We start from the raw sequence: 19,503 nt of genomic DNA, 5'->3' as shown, positions 1-19,503 counted from the left end.
TCATCTCCGGTACCAGGGCTGGGGTCAATTCAGATACGCTCTCATCTCCCCTACCAGGGCTGGGGTCAATTCAGATACGCTCTCATCTCCCCTACCAGGGCTGGGGTCAATTCAGATACGCTCTCATCTCCCCTACCAGGGCTGGGGTCAATTCAGATACGCTCTCATCTCCCCTACCAGGGCTGGGGTCAATTCAGATACACTCTCATCTCTGGTACCAGGGCTGGGGTCAATTCAGATACGCTCTCATCTCCGGTACCAGGGCTGGGGTCAATTCAGATACACTCTCATCTTCTGTACCAGGGCTGGGGTCAATTCAGATACGCTCTCATCTCCGGTACCAGGGCTGGGGTCAATTCAGATACGCTCTCATCTCCGGTACCAGGGCTGGGGTCAATTCAGATACACTCTCATCTTCCGTACCAGGGCTGGGGTCAATTCAGATACGCTCTCATCTCTGGTACCAGGGCTGGGGTCAATTCAGATACACTCTCATCTCTGGTACCAGGGCTGGGGTCAATTCAGATACGCTCTCATCTCCGGTACCAGGGCTGGGGTCAATTCAGATACGCTCTCATCTCCGGTACCAGGGCTGGGGTCAATTCAGATACGCTCTCATCTTCTGTACCAGGGCTGGGGTCAATTCAGATACGCTCTCATCTCCGGTACCAGGGCTGGGGTCAATTCAGATACGCTCTCATCTCCTGTACCAGGGCTGGGGTCAATTCAGATACGCTCTCATCTCCCGTACCAGGGCTGGGGTCAATTCAGATACGCTCTCATCTCCCCTACCAGGGCTGGGGTCAATTCAGATACGCTCTCATCTCCCCTACCAGGGCTGGGGTCAATTCAGATACACTCTCATCTCTGGTACCAGGGCTGGGGTCAATTCAGATACACTCTCATCTCTGGTACCAGGGCTGGGGTCAATTCAGATACACTCTCATCTCTGGTACCAGGGCTGGGGTCAATTCAGATACACTCTCATCTCCGGTACCAGGGCTGGGGTCAATTCAGATACGCTCTCATCTCCCCTACCAGGGCTGGGGTCAATTCAGATACACTCTCATCTTCCGTACCAGGGCTGGGGTCAATTCAGATACGCTCTCATCTCTGGTACCAGGGCTGGGGTGAATTCAGATACACTCTCATCTCTGGTACCAGGGCTGGGGTCAATTCAGATACGCTCTCATCTCCGGTACCAGGGCTGGGGTCAATTCAGATACGCTCTCATCTCCGGTACCAGGGCTGGGGTCAATTCAGATACGCTCTCATCTTCTGTACCAGGGCTGGGGTCAATTCAGATACGCTCTCATCTCCGGTACCAGGGCTGGGGTCAATTCAGATACGCTCTCATCTCCCCTACCAGGGCTGGGGTCAATTCAGATACGCTCTCATCTCCCCTACCAGGGCTGGGGTCAATTCAGATACGCTCTCATCTCCCCTACCAGGGCTGGGGTCAATTCAGATACGCTCTCATCTCCCCTACCAGGGCTGGGGTCAATTCAGATACACTCTCATCTCTGGTACCAGGGCTGGGGTCAATTCAGATACGCTCTCATCTCCGGTACCAGGGCTGGGGTCAATTCAGATACACTCTCATCTTCTGTACCAGGGCTGGGGTCAATTCAGATACGCTCTCATCTCCGGTACCAGGGCTGGGGTCAATTCAGATACGCTCTCATCTCCGGTACCAGGGCTGGGGTCAATTCAGATACACTCTCATCTTCCGTACCAGGGCTGGGGTCAATTCAGATACGCTCTCATCTCTGGTACCAGGGCTGGGGTCAATTCAGATACACTCTCATCTCTGGTACCAGGGCTGGGGTCAATTCAGATACGCTCTCATCTCCGGTACCAGGGCTGGGGTCAATTCAGATACGCTCTCATCTCCGGTACCAGGGCTGGGGTCAATTCAGATACGCTCTCATCTTCTGTACCAGGGCTGGGGTCAATTCAGATACGCTCTCATCTCCGGTACCAGGGCTGGGGTCAATTCAGATACGCTCTCATCTCCTGTACCAGGGCTGGGGTCAATTCAGATACGCTCTCATCTCCGGTACCAGGGCTGGGGTCAATTCAGATACGCTCTCATCTCCCCTACCAGGGCTGGGGTCAATTCAGATACGCTCTCATCTCCCCTACCAGGGCTGGGGTCAATTCAGATACACTCTCATCTCTGGTACCAGGGCTGGGGTCAATTCAGATACACTCTCATCTCTGGTACCAGGGCTGGGGTCAATTCAGATACACTCTCATCTCTGGTACCAGGGCTGGGGTCAATTCAGATACACTCTCATCTCCGGTACCAGGGCTGGGGTCAATTCAGATACGCTCTCATCTCCCCTACCAGGGCTGGGGTCAATTCAGATACGCTCTCATCTCCGGTACCAGGGCTAGGGTCAATTCATATACGCTCTCATCTCTGGTACCAGGGCTGGGGTCAATTCAGATACACTCTCATCTCCCCTACCAGGGCTGGGGTCAATTCAGATACACTCTCATCTCTGGTACCAGGGCTGGGGTCAATTCAGATACGCTCTCATCTCTGGTACCAGGGCTGGGGTCAATTCAGATACACTCTCATCTCCGGTACCAGGGCTGGGGTCAATTCAGATACACTCTCATCTTCCGTACCAGGGCTGGGGTCAATTCAGATACGCTCTCATCTCTGGTACCAGGGCTGGGGTCAATTCAGATACGCTCTCATCTCTGGTACCAGGGCTGGGGTCAATTCAGATACGCTCTCATCTCTGGTACCAGGGCTGGGGTCAATTCAGATACACTCTCATCTCTGGTACCAGGGCTGGGGTCAATTCAGATACGCTCTCATCTCCCCTACCAGGGCTGGGGTCAATTCAGATACACTCTCATCTCCCTTACCAGGGCTGGGGTCAATTCAGATACGCTCTCATCTCCCCTACCAGGGCTGGGGTCAATTCAGATACGCTCTCATCTCCCCTACCAGGGCTGGGGTCAATTCAGATACACTCTCATCTCCCCTACCAGGGCTGGGTTCAATTCAGATACGCTCTCATCTCCCCTACCAGGGCTGGGGTCAATTCAGATACGCTCTCATCTCCCCTACCAGGGCTGGGGTCAATTCAGATACGCTCTCATCTCCGGTACCAGGGCTGGGGTCAATTCAGATACGCTCTCATCTCCGGTACCAGGGCTGGGGTCAATTCAGATACGCTCTCATCTTCTGTACCAGGGCTGGGGTCAATTCAGATACGCTCTCATCTCCGGTACCAGGGCTGGGGTCAATTCAGATACGCTCTCATCTCCTGTACCAGGGCTGGGGTCAATTCAGATACGCTCTCATCTCCCGTACCAGGGCTGGGGTCAATTCAGATACACTCTCATCTCCCCTACCAGGGCTGGGGTCAATTCAGATACGCTCTCATCTCCCCTACCAGGGCTGGGGTCAATTCAGATACACTCTCATCTCTGGTACCAGGGCTGGGGTCAATTCAGATACGCTCTCATCTCCGGTACCAGGGCTGGGGTCAATTCAGATACACTCTCATCTTCTGTACCAGGGCTGGGGTCAATTCAGATACGCTCTCATCTCCGGTACCAGGGCTGGGGTCAATTCAGATACGCTCTCATCTCCGGTACCAGGGCTGGGGTCAATTCAGATACACTCTCATCTTCCGTACCAGGGCTGGGGTCAATTCAGATACGCTCTCATCTCTGGTACCAGGGCTGGGGTCAATTCAGATACACTCTCATCTCTGGTACCAGGGCTGGGGTCAATTCAGATACGCTCTCATCTCCGGTACCAGGGCTGGGGTCAATTCAGATACGCTCTCATCTCCGGTACCAGGGCTGGGGTCAATTCAGATACGCTCTCATCTTCTGTACCAGGGCTGGGGTCAATTCAGATACGCTCTCAACTCCTGTACCAGGGCTGGGGTCAATTCAGATACGCTCTCATCTCCCGTACCAGGGCTGGGGTCAATTCAGATACGCTCTCATCTCCCCTACCAGGGCTGGGGTCAATTCAGATACGCTCTCATCTCCCCTACCAGGGCTGGGGTCAATTCAGATACACTCTCATCTCTGGTACCAGGGCTGGGGTCAATTCAGATACACTCTCATCTCTGGTACCAGGGCTGGGGTCAATTCAGATACACTCTCATCTCTGGTACCAGGGCTGGGGTCAATTCAGATACACTCTCATCTCCGGTACCAGGGCTGGGGTCAATTCAGATACGCTCTCATCTCCCCTACCAGGGCTGGGGTCAATTCAGATACGCTCTCATCTCCGGTACCAGGGCTAGGGTCAATTCATATACGCTCTCATCTCTGGTACCAGGGCTGGGGTCAATTCAGATACACTCTCATCTCCCCTACCAGGGCTGGGGTCAATTCAGATACACTCTCATCTCTGGTACCAGGGCTGGGGTCAATTCAGATACACTCTCATCTCCGGTACCAGGGCTGGGGTCAATTCAGATACGCTCTCATCTCTGGTACCAGGGCTGGGGTCAATTCAGATACACTCTCATCTCTGGTACCAGGGCTGGGGTCAATTCAGATACGCTCTCATCTCTGGTACCAGGGCTGGGGTAAATTCAGATACACTCTCATCTCCGGTACCAGGGCTGGGGTCAATTCAGATACACTCTCATCTTCCGTACCAGGGCTGGGGTCAATTCAGATACACTCTCATCTCTGGTACCAGGGCTGGGGTCAATTCAGTGTCATGTATTGTCATGTTGTGTCTTGTTTCTGTCCTCTCCCTTCACCCTGTCTCCCTCTGCTGGTCGTTATTAGGTTACCTTTTCTCCCCCTCTTTCCCCCAGCTGTTCCTTGTTTCCTCCTAACTACCTCGTCACCCCTTTTCCCACCTGTTCCCTTTTTCCCTCTGATTAGTCCTCTATATCTCTCTCTGTTTTTGTTCCTGTCTTTGTCGGATTCTTGTTTGTGTTTTTCATGCCTGAACCAGACTATCGTCATGTTTGCTGCAACCTTGTCCTGTCCTGTCGGAATCTGCCGGTCCATCTGAGCCTACCTATGTTTTGTTATTAAAGAAGTTCTGTTTACGTTAATTCGCTTTTGGGTCCTCATTCACGCACCGTAACAGAAGAATCCGACCAAGAATGGACCCAGCGACTTCGGATCCTCTCCACTCAGCCGTCGAGATCCAGGGAGCGATGCTAGGCAGACACGAGCAGGAATTGTCTGCTGCTCGACATGCCGTTGAGACCCTGGCCACCCAAGTCTCCAACCTCACAGAACAGGTTCACCATCTCCGCCTCGATCCACCGGCCACTTCCAGGGCTTTCGAATCTCCGGAGCCCAGAATCAATAACCCGCCGTGTTACTCTGGGGAGCCCACTGAATGCCGCTCGTTCCTCACCCAGTGTGATATTGTGTTTTCTCTCCAGCCCAACACTTACTCCAGGAGCACTGCTCGTGTCGCCTACGTCATATCTCTCCTTACTGGACGGGCTCGTGAGTGGGGCACGGCAATCTGGGAGGCAAGGGCTGAGTGTACTAACCAGTATCAGGACTTTAAGGAGGAGATGATACGGGTTTTTGATCGATCTGTTTTTGGGGAGGAGGCTTCCAGGGCCCTGTCTTCCCTATGTCAAGGTAATCGATCCATAACAGACTACTCTATTGAGTTTCGCACTCTTGCTGCCTCCAGTGGCTGGAACGAGCCGGCTTTGCTCGCTCGTTTTCTGGAGGGTCTCCGCGCAGAGGTAAAGGATGAGATTCTCTCCCGGGAGGTTCCTTCCAGCGTGGATTCCTTGATTGAACTCGCTATTCGCATTGAGCGACGGGTTGATCTTCGTCACCGAGCTCGTGGAAAGGAGCTCACGTTCTCCGTTGCCCCCCTCTCCGCATCACTACCATCTTCCTCTGCCGGCTCGGGTGCTGAGCCTATGCAGCTGGGAGGTATCCGCATCTCGACTAAGGAGAGGGAACGGAGAATCACCAACCGCCTCTGTCTCTATTGCGGTTCTGCTGGTCATTTTGTCACTTCATGTCCAGTAAAAGCCAGAGCTCATCAGTAAGCGGAGGGCTACTGGTGAGCGCTACTACTCCTGTCTCTCCTTCAAGATCCTGCACTACCTTGTCGGTCCATCTACGCTGGACCGGTTCGTCAGCTTCCTGCAGTGCCTTAATAGACTCTGGGGCGGAGGGCTGTTTTATGGACGAGACCTGGGCTCGGGAACATGACATTCCTCTCAGACAGTTAAGGGAGTCCACGGCCTTGTTCGCCCTGGATGGTAGTCCTCTCCCCAGGATTCAGCGTGAGACGCTACCTTTAACCCTCACTGTTTCTGGTAATCATAGCGAAACCATTTCTTTTTTAATTTTTCGTTCACCTTTTACACCTGTTGTTTTGGGCCATCCCTGGCTAGTTTGTCATAATCCTTCCATTAATTGGTCTAGTAATTCTATCCTCTCCTGGAACGTCTCTTGTCATGTGAAATGTTTAATGTCTGCTATCCCTCCTGTTTCCTCTGTCTCTTCTTCACAGGAGGAGCCTGGTGATTTGACAGGGGTGCCGGAGGAATATCACGATCTGCGCACGGTGTTCAGTCGGTCCAGGGCCACCTCTCTTCCCCCACACCGGTCGTATGATTGTAGTATTGATCTCCTTCCGGGAACCACTCCCCCCCGGGGTAGACTATACTCTCTGTCGGCTCCCGAACGTAAGGCTCTCGAAGATTATTTGTCTGTAGCTCTTGCCGCCGGTACCATAGTCCCCTCCTCCTCTCCCGCCGGAGCGGGGTTTTTTTTTGTTAAGAAGAAGGACGGGTCCCTGCGCCCCTGCATAGATTATCGAGGGCTGAATGACATAACAGTGAAGAATCGTTATCCGCTTCCTCTTATGTCTTCAGCCTTCGAGATCCTGCAGGGAGCCAGGTTTTTCACTAAGTTGGACCTTCGTAACGCTTACCATCTCGTGCGCATCAAGGAGGGGGACGAGTGGAAGACGGCGTTTAACACTCCGTTAGGGCACTTTGAATACCGGGTTCTTCCTTTCGGCCTCGCTAACGCTCCAGCTGTCTTTCAGGCATTAGTCAATGATGTCCTGAGAGACATGCTGAACATCTTTGTTTTCGTTTACCTTGACGATATCCTGATTTTTTCACCGTCACTCCAGATTCATGTTCAGCACGTTTGACGTGTCCTCCAGCGCCTTTTAGAGAATTGTCTTTTTGTGAAGGCTGAGAAGTGCTCTTTTCATGCCTCCTCCGTCACATTTCTCGGTTCTGTTATTTCCGCTGAAGGCATTAAGATGGATCCCGCTAAGGTCCAAGCTGTCATTGATTGGCCCGTCCCTAAGTCACGCGTCGAGCTGCAGCGCTTTCTCGGCTTCGCGAACTTCTATCGTCGTTTCATCCGTAATTTCGGTCAGGTGGCAGCTCCTCTCACAGCCCTTACTTCTGTCAAGACGTGCTTTAAGTGGTCCGTTTCCGCCCAGGGAGCTTTTGATCTCCTCAAGAATCGTTTTACATCCGCACCTATCCTTGTTACACCTGACGTCACTAGACAGTTCGTTGTCGAGGTTGACGCGTCAGAGGTGGGCGTGGGAGCCATTCTTTCTCAGCGCTCCCTCTCTGACGACAAGGTCCACCCTTGCGCGTATTTTTCTCATCGCCTGTCGCCGTCGGAACGTAACTATGATGTGGGAAACCGCGAACTGCTCGCCATCCGCTTAGCCCTAGGCGAATGGCGACAGTGGTTGGAGGGGGCGACCGTTCCTTTTGTCGTTTGGACTGACCATAGGAACCTTGAGTACATCCGTTCTGCCAAACGACTTAATGCGCGTCAGGCGCGCTGGGCGCTGTTTTTCGCTCGTTTCGAGTTCGTGATTTCTTATCGTCCGGGCTCTAAGAACACCAAGCCTGATGCTTTATCTCGTCTCTTCAGTTCTTCAGTAGCCTCCACTGACCCCGAGGGGATTCTCCCTGAGGGGCGTGTTGTCGGGTTGACTGTCTGGGGAATTGAGAGGCAGGTAAAGCAAGCACTCACTCAAACTCCGTCGCCGCGCGCTTGTCCTAGGAACCTTCTTTTCGTTCCCGTTCCTACTCGTCTGGCCGTTCTTCAGTGGGCTCACTCTGCCAAGTTAGCCGGCCATCCTGGCGTTCGGGGTACGCTTGCTTCCATTCGCCAGCGTTTTTGGTGGCCCACCCGGGAGCATGACACGCGTCGCTTCGTGGCTGCTTGTTCGGTCTGCGCGCAGACTAAGTCCGGTAACTCCCCTCCTGCCGGCCGTCTCAGGCCGCTTCCCATTCCCTCTCGACCGTGGTCTCACATCGCCTTAGATTTTGTCACCGGACTGCCTTCGTCAGCGGGGAAGACTGTTATTCTTACGGTTGTCGACAGGTTCTCTAAGGCGGCTCATTTTATTCCCCTTGCTAAGCTTCCTTCTGCTAAAGAGACGGCACAAATCATCATCGAGAATGTTTTCAGAATTCATGGCCTTCCGTCAGACGTCGTTTCGGACAGAGGTCCGCAATTCACGTCTCAATTTTGGAGGGAGTTTTGCCGTTTGATTGGGGCTTCCGTCAGTCTCTCTTCCGGCTTTCACCCCCAGTCTAACGGTCAAGCAGAACGGGCCAATCAGACTATCGGTCGCATCTTACGCAGTCTTTCTTTTCGCAACCCTGCGTCTTGGTCAGAACAGCTCCCCTGTGCAGAATACGCCCACAACTCGCTTCCTTCGTCTGCGACCGGGCTATCTCCTTTTCAGAGTAGCCTCGGGTACCAGCCTCCGCTGTTTTCATCTCAGTTCGCCGAGTCCAGCGTCCCCTCCGCTCAGGCTTTTGTCCAACGTTGCGAGCGCACCTGGAAGAGGGTCAGGTCTGCACTTTGCCGTTATAGGGCGCAGACTGTGAGAGCTGCTAATAAGCGTAGAACTAAGAGTCCTAGATATTGTCGCGGTCAGAGAGTTTGGCTCTCCACTCAGAACCTTCCCCTTAAGACCGCTTCTCGCAAGTTGACCCCGCGGTTCATTGGTCCGTTCCGTATTTCTCGGATCATTAATCCTGTCGCAGTGCGACTTCTTCTTCCGCGATATCTTCGTCGCGTCCACCCGGTCTTCCATGTCTCCTGTGTCAAGCCCGTTCTTCGCGCCCCCGCTCGTCTTCCCCCCCCCCCCATCCTTGTCGAGGGCGCACCCATCTACAGGGTCCGTAGGATTTTGGACATGCGTCCTCGGGGCCGTGGTCATCAGTACCTAGTAGATTGGGAGGGGTACGGTCCTGAGGAGAGGAGTTGGGTTCCCTCTCGGGACGTGCTGGACCGTGCGCTGATCGATGATTTCCTCCGTTGCCGCCAGGTTTCCTCCTCGAGTGCGCCAGGAGGCGCTCGGTGAGTGGGGGGGTACTGTCATGTATTGTCATGTTGTGTCTTGTTTCTGTCCTCTCCCTTCACCCTGTCTCCCTCTGCTGGTCGTTATTAGGTTACCTTTTCTCCCCCTCTTTCCCCCAGCTGTTCCTTGTCTCCTCCTAACTACCTCGTCACCCCTTTTCCCACCTGTTCCCTTTTTCCCTCTGATTAGTCCTCTATATCTCTCTCTGTTTTTGTTCCTGTCTTTGTCGGATTCTTGTTTGTGTTTTTCATGCCTGAACCAGACTATCGTCATGTTTGCTGCAACCTTGTCCTGTCCTGTCGGAATCTGCCGGTCCATCTGAGCCTACCTATGTTTTGTTATTAAAGAAGTTCTGTTTACGTTAATTCGCTTTTGGGTCCTCATTCACGCACCGTAACATTCAGATACGCTCTCATCTCTGGTACCAGGGCTGGGGTCAATTCAGATACACTCTCATCTCCTGTACCAGGGCTGGGGTCAATTCAGATACGCTCTCATCTCTGGTACCAGGGCTGGGGTCAATTCAGATACGCTCTCATCTCCTGTACCAGGGCTGGGGTCAATTCAGATACGCTCTCATCTCCCGTACCAGGGCTGGGGTCAATTCAGATACGCTCTCATCTCCCCTACCAGGGCTGGGGTCAATTCAGATACGCTCTCATCTCCCCTACCAGGGCTGGGGTCAATTCAGATACACTCTCATCTCTGGTACCAGGGCTGGGGTCAATTCAGATACGCTCTCATCTCCGGTACCAGGGCTGGGGTCAATTCAGATACACTCTCATCTTCTGTACCAGGGCTGGGGTCAATTCAGATACGCTCTCATCTCCGGTACCAGGGCTGGGGTCAATTCAGATACACTCTCATCTCTGGTACCAGGGCTGGGGTCAATTCAGATACACTCTCATCTTCCGTACCAGGGCTGGGGTCAATTCAGATACGCTCTCATCTCTGGTACCAGGGCTGGGGTCAATTCAGATACACTCTCATCTCTGGTACCAGGGCTGGGGTCAATTCAGATACGCTCTCATCTCCGGTACCAGGGCTGGGGTCAATTCAGATACGCTCTCATCTCCGGTACCAGGGCTGGGGTCAATTCAGATACGCTCTCATCTTCTGTACCAGGGCTGGGGTCAATTCAGATACGCTCTCATCTCCGGTACCAGGGCTGGGGTCAATTCAGATACGCTCTCATCTCCTGTACCAGGGCTGGGGTCAATTCAGATACGCTCTCATCTCCCCTACCAGGGCTGGGGTCAATTCAGATACGCTCTCATCTCCCCTACCAGGGCTGGGGTCAATTCAGATACGCTCTCATCTCCCCTACCAGGGCTGGGGTCAATTCAGATACACTCTCATCTCTGGTACCAGGGCTGGGGTCAATTCAGATACACTCTCATCTCCGGTACCAGGGCTGGGGTCAATTCAGATACGCTCTCATCTCCCCTACCAGGGCTGGGGTCAATTCAGATACGCTCTCATCTCCGGTACCAGGGCTAGGGTCAATTCATATACGCTCTCATCTCTGGTACCAGGGCTGGGGTCAATTCAGATACACTCTCATCTCTGGTACCAGGGCTGGGGTCAATTCAGATACGCTCTCATCTCCGGTACCAGGGCTGGGGTCAATTCAGATACGCTCTCATCTTCCGTACCAGGGCTGGGGTCAATTCAGATATGCTCTCATCTCCGGTACCAGGGCTGGGGTCAATTCACATACACTCTCATCTCTGGTACCAGGGCTGGGGTCAATTCAGATACACTCTCATCTCCGGTACCAGGGCTGGGGTCAATTCAGATACGCTCTCATCTCTGGTACCAGGGCTGGGGTCAATTCAGATACGCTCTCATCTCCGGTACCAGGGCTGGGGTCAATTCAGATACACTCTCATCTTCCGTACCAGGGCTGGGGTCAATTCAGATACGCTCTCATCTCTGGTACCAGGGCTAGGGTCAATTCAGATACGCTCTCATCTCCGGTACCAGGGCTGGGGTCAATTCAGATACGCTCTCATCTCTGGTACCAGGGCTGGGGTCAATTCAGATACGCTCTCATCTCCTGTACCAGGGCTGGGGTCAATTCAGATACGCTCTCATCTCTGGTACCAGGGCTGGGGTCAATTCAGATACGCTCTCATCTCTGGTACCAGGGCTGGGGTCAATTCAGATACACTCTCATCTCTGGTACCAGGGCTGGGGTCAATTCAGATACGCTCTCATCTCTGGTACCAGGGCTGGGGTCAATTCAGATACGCTCTCATCTCTGGTACCAGGGCTGGGGTCAATTCAGATACGCTCTCATCTCCCGTACCAGGGCTGGGGTCAATTCAGATACGCTCTCATCTCCCCTACCAGGGCTGGGGTCAATTCAGATACACTCTCATCTCCCCTACCAGGGCTGGGGTCAATTCAGATACGCTCTCATCTCCCCTACCAGGGCTGGGGTCAATTCAGATACGCTCTCATCTCCCCTACCAGGGCTGGGGTCAATTCAGATACGCTCTCATCTCCCCTACCAGGGCTGGGGTCAATTCAGATACGCTCTCATCTCCGGTACCAGGGCTGGGGTCAATTCAGATACGCTCTCATCTCCGGTACCAGGGCTGGGGTCAATTCAGATACACTCTCATCTTCCGTACCAGGGCTGGGGTCAATTCAGATACACTCTCATCTTCTGTACCAGGGCTGGGGTCAATTCAGATACACTCTCATCTCCGGTACCAGGGCTAGGGTCAATTCAGATACACTCTCATCTTCTGTACCAGGGCTGGGGTCAATTCATATACGCTCTCATCTCTGGTACCAGGGCTGGGGTCAATTCAGATACGCTCTCATCTCCCCTACCAGGGCTGGGGTCAATTCAGATACACTCTCATCTTCCGTACCAGGGCTGGGGTCAATTCAGATACACTCTCATCTCCCCTACCAGGGCTGGGGTCAATTCAGATACACTCTCATCTCCCCTACCAGGGCTGGGGTCAATTCAGATACACTCTCATCTCCCCTACCAGGGCTGGGGTCAATTCGGGTTGAAAGCAGTCAGTTCAGAAAGGGATTTTTATTCAAAATAAAAATTATTGAAACACTTTTGACATAAATAACTTCTGCTGTCAGTTTGAAAATAGATGCAGTTTTTAAAATATTTAAAAAAAATTGTTATTTAAATTAACCTCCTGGATTGACTGACTTCTATTCGAATTGGCCAGGCCTACATGGACATGTGACCATTCATAAATATATATTTATTTATTAATTTATTTATTTATTAAAAATATTATTTAACTAGGAAAGTCAGTTAATTAAGAACAAATTCTTATTTACAATGACGGCCTACCAAAAGGCAAGGACCTCCTGCGGGAACGGGGTCCTGGGATTAAAATAAATAAATAAATACAATATATATATATAGGACAAAACACACATCACAACACGAGAGACACATCACAACACGAGAGACAACACAACACTACATACAGAGATACCTAAAACGGGGACGGGGTCCTGGGATTAAAAATAAAAAAGAAATTAAACAATATCACGTAATATAACGATAATAATTAATTATAACATCAAAAGATCACATTGGTTTGGATATGAGTATTATATAGTTTGATTAACTCATATCTAAAAAATAAAAAAAATAGCATAGATCATTAACATCGGTGGAGAAACAAACTGTTGCGTATTGTCACAATGAATCAGTTGAGAGATCAATCATCGGTGCAATTCGCTTTGGCTTTAAATGGACTTCAATAACTTTCTTTTCCAAAGGGAATTTAATTTCTGGTGTCAGGGCAGGGATATACAAGCACATTCAAATCACTCATGACAGTGCACTGCATCCAACAAAGGTTTAAACGGGATATGTTAACATATTGTTTTCCGCTTTTCTAAAGACACTGGCATTTATAATCTGTAAGAAAAAGTGTGTGTGTGTGTCTGTCTGTGTGTGTGTGTGTCTGTCTGTTTGTGTGTGTGTGTGTGTGTGTATTGAATTGATGACGTCAACTCGACGAGCCCGCCGCGTTTGCGCAGTGTGCTTCCTGGACTTGAATGGTTTGTTTACAACTTCGGAATCGGTTCCCGCTTGTCTTGTCAACCGCAGCTAATCTTTCAAAAACAATCGTCCCCAAAAGCGTTTTCTATGAAGCGGGGTGACAATGATTAAGACCGAGAAGGTGTTGCATTTGAAGAGTTCCCGAGGACGGAAGGTCCGTGTGGTCCGGGAACATTATTTGAGAGAACATGTTCCCTGCTACAGCTCTCTCTGTCAGGCACAATGCGCCAACGGTAACGTCAGGTTTTACAAAATAAAATACTCTATAAGTCTTCCTTCTGATGTCCGTCAAATTTTAGGCAAACGTAAATGTAACATGCTAACTACCTAAATTTACAACAAGGCATAAGGTAAACTATGATGTTTCTCTTTTGTGTCACACTGTCACGTGATGTTAGTTGTTACACCGTAACAACACGTGTCACCCTTTTAACCGCTAGTTCCTGAGAGAAATAGCAAGAAAATAATGATGATGGCCTTCACAGTAAAGGTAGATAAGACGACTTAGACTCCTGTGCATAAATTCATATAGCTAAGAATAGACGTGGATGTTGTTGACAACAGTGTTGCTGTGTTTGAAATGATCTCCATCAATACATGGTAGAGTCTGAACCTGTTCATACCTACAGAGACAGAGTACACCTGCTCAAACACCCTCATCATACACTATCCCTTTTCTAGATTGATTAGTTGACAGATTAACTCTCTCTCTCTCTCTCTCTCTCTCTTCCTGTTCTGTCCCAGCGGAGGGCAAGGTGCTGTCTGGAGAGGTGACTCACTATGTGATGCCTGATGCAGGCGTGGCGAGGGACTTTATGGAGATTCTGGAGTTTAGAGAGATCCAGGGGATAGTGTTCACTCAGACTGCCTGCCAGGCTGTCCAACACAGCAGAGGACGCAGGTACAGGAGCTACATGCCTTCACCCTACAATTAGATAATTACTGTAACACATGTTGAGTAACTAGGCCTTCATACCATTGGTGTTGGGGCAGACAGTAGTACTGAGACATTTACCATTGGTGTTGGGGCAGGCAGTAGTAATGAGACATCTACCATTGGTGTGAGGGAATAGAGTAGCTACACCTCTCCAATGACTATCTCATGGGGACAGAACAGTACACCTCTCCAATGACTATCTCATGGGTACAGAACAGTAAACCTCTCCAATGACTATCTCATGGGTACAGAACAGTAAACCTCTCCAATTACTATCTCATGGGGACAGAACAGTACACCTCTCCAATGACTATGTCATGGGGACAGAACAGTACACCTCTCCAATGACTATGTCATGGGTACGGAACAGTACACCTCTCCAATGACTATCTCATGGGGACAGAACAGTACACCTCTCCAATGACTATGTCATGGGGACAGAACAGTACACCTCTCCAATGACTATGTCATGGGGACAGAACAGTACACCTCTCCAATGACTATGTCATGGGGACAGAACAGTACACCTCTCCAATGACTATGTCATGGGTACAGAACAGTACACCTCTCCAATGACTATCTCATGGGTACAGAACAGTACATCTCTCCAATGACTATGTCATGGGGACAGAACAGTACACCTCTCCAATGACTATGTCATGGGTACAGAACAGTACACCTCTCCAATGACTATGTCATGGGGACAGAACAGTACATCTCTCCAGTGACTATGTCATGGGTACAGAACAGTACACCTCTCCAATGACTATGTCATGGGGACAGAACAGTACACCTCTCCAATGACTATGTCATGGGTACAGAACAGTACACCTCTCCAATGACTATGTCATGGGTACAGAACAGTACACCTCTCCAATGACTATGTCATGGGGACAGAACAGTACACCTCTCCAATGACTATGTCATGGGGACAGAAGAGTACACCTCTCCAATGACTATGTCATGGGGACAGAACAGTACACCTCTCCAATGACTATGTCATGGGTACGGAACAGTACACCTCTCCAATGACTATGTCATGGGGACAGAACAGTACACCTCTCCAATGACTATGTCATGGGTACGGAACAGTACACCTCTCCAATGACTATGTCATGGGTACAGAACAGTACACCTCTCCATTGACTATGTCATGGGTACGGAACAGTACACCTCTCCAGTGACTATGTCATGGGGACAGAACAGTACTGTCCTACCAAGCAAAATAACAGGAACTGCTCATAGAGTGAAACAGAGAAAAATGACTTCAAGGTTGTTTTTATTGTCCAGCCAAATGAATTGTAGTTAGATCAGATGTCTTACTACGAGGTTACTTTTGATTCATATTGACCCTGACCTCTGACATGACCTTTGACCCTAGACGGCAGTTACTGCCTTCTTGCTGGGTACACCCACTGGAATACGATTCCACAGCAAATAGTTTGATACTTTTATCAGCAAAGAACAATACATAATAGCAAGGTAAACCGTAGAGACTGCAGCCCCATAGATCAGTGACACCAAGGTAAACCGTAGAGACTGCAGCCCCATAGATCAGTGACACCAAGGTAAACCGTAGAGACTGCAGCCCCAAAGATCAGTGACACCAAGGTAAACCATAGAGACTGCAGCCCCATAGATCAGTGACCCCAAGGTAAACCATAGAGACTGCAGCCCCATAGATCAGTGACCCCAAGGTAAACCATAGAGACTGCAGCCCCAAAGATCAGTGACCCCAAGGTAGAGACTGCAGCCCCAAAGATCACTGACACCAAGGTAAACCGTAGAGACTGCAGCCCCATAGATCAGTGACACCAAGGTAAACCATAGAGACTGCAGCCCCATAGATCAGTGACACCAAGGTAAACCGTAGAGACTGCAGCCCCAAAGATCAGTGACACCAAGGTAAACCGTAGAGACTGCAGCCCCATAGATCAGTGACACCAAGGTAAACCGTAGAGACTGCAGCCCCATAGATCAGTGACACCAAGGTAAACCATAGAGACTGCAGCCCCAAAGATCAGTGACACCAAGGTAAACCGTAGAGACTGCAGCCCCAAAGATCAGTGACCCCAAGGTAAACCATAGAGACTGCAGCCCCATAGATCAGTGACACCAAGGTAAACCGTAGAGACTGCAGCCCCAAAGATCAGTGACACCAAGGTAAACCATAGAGACTGCAGCCCCAAAGATCAGTGACACCAAGGTAAACCATAGAGACTGCAGCCCCATAGATCAGTGACACCAAGGTAAACCATGGAGACTGCAGCCCCAAAGATCAGTGACACCAAGGTAAACCATAGAGACTGCAGCCCCATAGATCAGTGACACCAAGGTAAACCGTAGAGACTGCAGCCCCAAAGATCAGTGACACCAAGGTAAACCATAGAGACTGCAGCCCCAAAGATCAGTGACACCAAGGTAAACCGTAGAGACTGCAGCCCCAAAGATCAGTGACACCAAGTGACGTGAGTGATGCCAGTTGCTGATGTGAGTGATGCCAGTTGCTGACGTGAGTGATGCCAGTTGCTGATGTGAGTGATGCCAGTTACTGATGTGAGTGATGCCAGTTGCTGACGTGAGTGATGCCCGTTGCTGATGTGAGTGATGCCAGTTACTGATGTGAGTGATGCCAGTTACTGATGTGAGTGATGCCAGTTGCTGATGTGAGTGATGCCAGTTGCTGACGTGAGTGATGCCAGTTGCTGACGTGAGTGATGCCCGTTGCTGATGTGAGTGATGCCAGTTGCTGACGTGAGTGATGCCAGTTACTGATGTGAGTGATGCCAGTTACTGATGTGAGTGATGCCAGTTACTGATGTGAGTGATGCCAGTTGCTGATGTGAGTGAAGCCAGTTGCTGACGTGAGTGATGCCAGTTGCTGACATGAGTGATGCCAGTTGCTGACGTGAGTGATGCCAGTTGCTGATGTGAGTGATGCCAGTTACTGATGTGAGTGATGCCAGTTACTGATGTGAGTGATGCCAGTTGCTGACGTGAGTGATGCCAGTTACACATTATGACATATCTATCATAGTGGAGGACACAGGTGAGTAGACCTACACATTTTGACATATCTATCATAGCGGAGGACACAGGTGTAGTAGACCTAAATGGCCAATGGCGCATTCTCAACACCGCCTCAGAGACAGCTCTTTAGGTGTCCGCACAGCCACGGCCATGCCGCGACCTCTCTGAGGCGACGTGTCGTGTAGGCTCAAGTCCTCGTCAGAGGTGATCGAGTGACACGTAGAGGGCAACTTCCTCCATATTACCTTCAATAGAAGTCCACCTATCGGGAGTGGGTAAAAAAAACACAACCTCATTACAGCACGGCTATGCTGATCAAGCTTAAACAGGATGTGGCCTGTGGATGAATAATGTAGCCCCTTCTAACAGTATACAGTATACGGCTTCTTATACAATACACACACATTGGCGTTTGTTCCTGTTTCAAAGTTGATGACTTAGTGTAAATAACAGTCCCGGTAGACTTTCAGCAGCCTCGTCCTGGTCTCCTTTTGTTTACGTTAGCTCCCGTTTTATAAATCTGTTGCATCGTTAACGTGACGAAGGCTTCACTTTTCAGAGTCTTCGGTTTTGTGCGTGTGTGTGTGTGTGTGTGTGCGACCGTGTGTGTGTGTGCGACCGTGTGTGTGTGTGTGTGTGTTGTGCTGATGTCATGCTGTGTAGTTGGTTAAATTGCAGAGCTCTATTCACTACAACACACAGGGGACCCCAGGACGAACCGCTGAGTCAGGGAGACTCTGTTATACCCACTGACACGCTATCCTGTGGGTAGGAAAGCTTTGTATTGAGTTAGGTTATCACATACTGTAGGTTATCACATACTGTAGGTTATCACATACTGTAGGTTATCACATACTGTGGGTTATCACATACTGTAGGTTATCACATACTGTAGGTTATCACATACTGTATGTTATCACATACTGTAGGTTATCACATACTGTAGGTTATCACATACTGTAGGTTATCACATACTGTATGCTACAAGGTTATTAGGTTACATACTGTAGGTTAATAGATTATTAGGCTACATACTGTAGGTTACTAGGTTATTAGGCTACATACTGTAGGGTACTAGGTTATTAGGCTACATACTGTAGGTTACTAGGTTATTAGGCTACATACTGTATGCTACAAGGTTATTAGGCTACAAGGGTTATTAGGCTACAAGGTTATTAGGCTACATACTGTAGGCTACAAGTTATTAGGCTACATACTGTAGGCTACGAGGTTATTAGGCTACAAGGTTATTAGTCTACAAGGTTATTAGGCTACATACTGTAGGCTACAAGGTTATTAGGCTACATACTGTAGGTTACTAGATTATTAGGCTACATACTGTAGGTTACTAGGTTATTAGGCTACATACTGTAGGTTACTAGGTTATTAGGCTACATACTGTAGACTACGAGGTTATTAGGCTACATACTGTAGGCTACAAGGTTATTAGGCTACAAGGTTATTAGGCTACATACTGTAGGCTACAAGGTTATTAGGCTACATACTGTAGGCTACAAGGTTATTAGGCTACAAGGTTATTAGGCTACAAGGTTATTAGCAGTGGTGGAAAAAGTACACAAATGTCATACTTCAGTAAAAGTAAAGATACCTTAATAGAAAATGACTCAAGTAAAAGTGAAAGTCACCCAGTAAAATACTACTTGAGTAAAAGTCTAAAAGTATTTGGTTTTAAATATACTTAAGTATTACAAATAAATATAATTGCTAAAATATGCTCAAGTATCAAAAGTCAAAGTAAAAGTATAAATAATTTAAATTCCTTATATAAAGCAAACCAGACGGCATCATTTTCTTGTGTTTTTAATTTACAAATAGCCAGGGGCACGCTCCAACACCCAGACATCAGTTACAAACCAAGCATGTGTTTAGTGAGTCCACCAGATCAGAGGCTGTAGGGACGACCAGGGATGTTCTCTTGACAAGTGTGTGAATTAGACAATTTTCCTGTCCTGCTAAACATTTAAAAATTGAACGAGTACTTTTAGGTGTCAGGGAAAATGTATGCAATAAAAAATACATCATTTTCTTTAGGAATGTAAGGACGTTAAAGTTGTCAAAAATATAAATTGTTGTCACGCCCTGACCTTAGTATTCTTTGTTTTCTTTATTATTTTG

At 49.5% G+C, this 19,503-nt stretch overlaps 1 protein-coding gene across 1 annotated transcript in view; it reads left to right on the top strand.

The window, feature by feature from the left end:
• Nucleotides 1-13,372: 13,372 nt before the first annotated feature.
• LOC110526820 (DIS3-like exonuclease 1) overlaps nt 13,373-19,503 on the top strand; it is a 47,955-nt gene continuing 41,824 nt past the window's right edge. Inside the window, exons 1-2 of the mRNA XM_036981804.1 lie at nt 13,373-13,633; nt 14,148-14,301. Coding sequence (XP_036837699.1) covers nt 13,504-13,633; nt 14,148-14,301 — 284 coding nt within the window. The 5' untranslated portion in view covers nt 13,373-13,503. The remainder of the gene's footprint in view (nt 13,634-14,147; nt 14,302-19,503) is intronic.

Source organism: Oncorhynchus mykiss, chromosome 6 (assembly GCF_013265735.2).
Source record: "Oncorhynchus mykiss isolate Arlee chromosome 6, USDA_OmykA_1.1, whole genome shotgun sequence".
NCBI lineage: Eukaryota > Metazoa > Chordata > Actinopteri > Salmoniformes > Salmonidae > Oncorhynchus > Oncorhynchus mykiss.
This window is presented reverse-complemented; position numbering and strand designations above follow the sequence as displayed.